Below are 522 nucleotides of genomic sequence, written 5' to 3'. Positions count from 1 at the left end.
TGAGCGCCCCACCGGCCTGCTCCTGCTCGGGGCGGGCGGCTGTCTAGGGGAGCGGAGCGGGCAAGGAGGTCAGGGAGGGGACGGCCGGTCGTGCAGGGCCCTCGTAGGCTTTGACCCCAGGGGAGGTGGGAGCCATGGAGGGCTGTGGGCCGAGGGCACCGGGCCCTGCCACCGGCGCTCAGCGGCACCCTCTGGTGGCCATTGTAGGAAGAATGTAGAGCGGGGCGAGGATGAAGGGGAGGGGGCAGGGGTGCTCTGATGCTGCACCCCAGGGCCGGCCCCAGTGTGGCCCTCCGCAGCCCCGCCCCGCCCCGCCCCTTCACTGCACTCTCACTCCAGGGCTGCAGCCCTGCCCCGCTGCTTGGCCGAGGTCACCCCTGAGCCATTTCCTGGCCTGTAAACCGGGGAGCAGAAAGCCCCCGCCCCCAGGAGTTGAGGTGGAGGAGGCTCAGGACAGGGCAGGGCCGGCGCGAGCAGGCGCGGTGACGCGGCTGTCTCCCGCTGCAGGAACTGCATCAGAAG

General features: G+C 71.6%; 1 protein-coding gene across 1 annotated transcript in view; it reads left to right on the top strand.

Moving 5' to 3' along the window:
- SEMA6B (semaphorin 6B) overlaps window positions 1-400 on the top strand; it is a 13,102-nt gene extending 12,702 nt beyond the window's left edge. Inside the window, exon 13 of the mRNA XM_006171857.1 lies at window positions 300-400. Within this exon, the coding sequence (XP_006171919.1) occupies window positions 300-400 (101 nt within the window). The remainder of the gene's footprint in view (window positions 1-299) is intronic.
- The last annotated feature ends 122 nt before the right edge of the window (window positions 401-522 follow it).

Source organism: Tupaia chinensis, unplaced genomic scaffold, assembly GCF_000334495.1.
Source record: "Tupaia chinensis unplaced genomic scaffold, TupChi_1.0 Scaffold149964_2, whole genome shotgun sequence".
In the NCBI taxonomy this organism is placed as follows: Eukaryota; Metazoa; Chordata; class Mammalia; order Scandentia; family Tupaiidae; genus Tupaia; species Tupaia belangeri.
The sequence above is the reverse complement of the archived record's forward strand: the minus strand, read 5'-3'. Positions and strand labels throughout refer to the sequence as shown.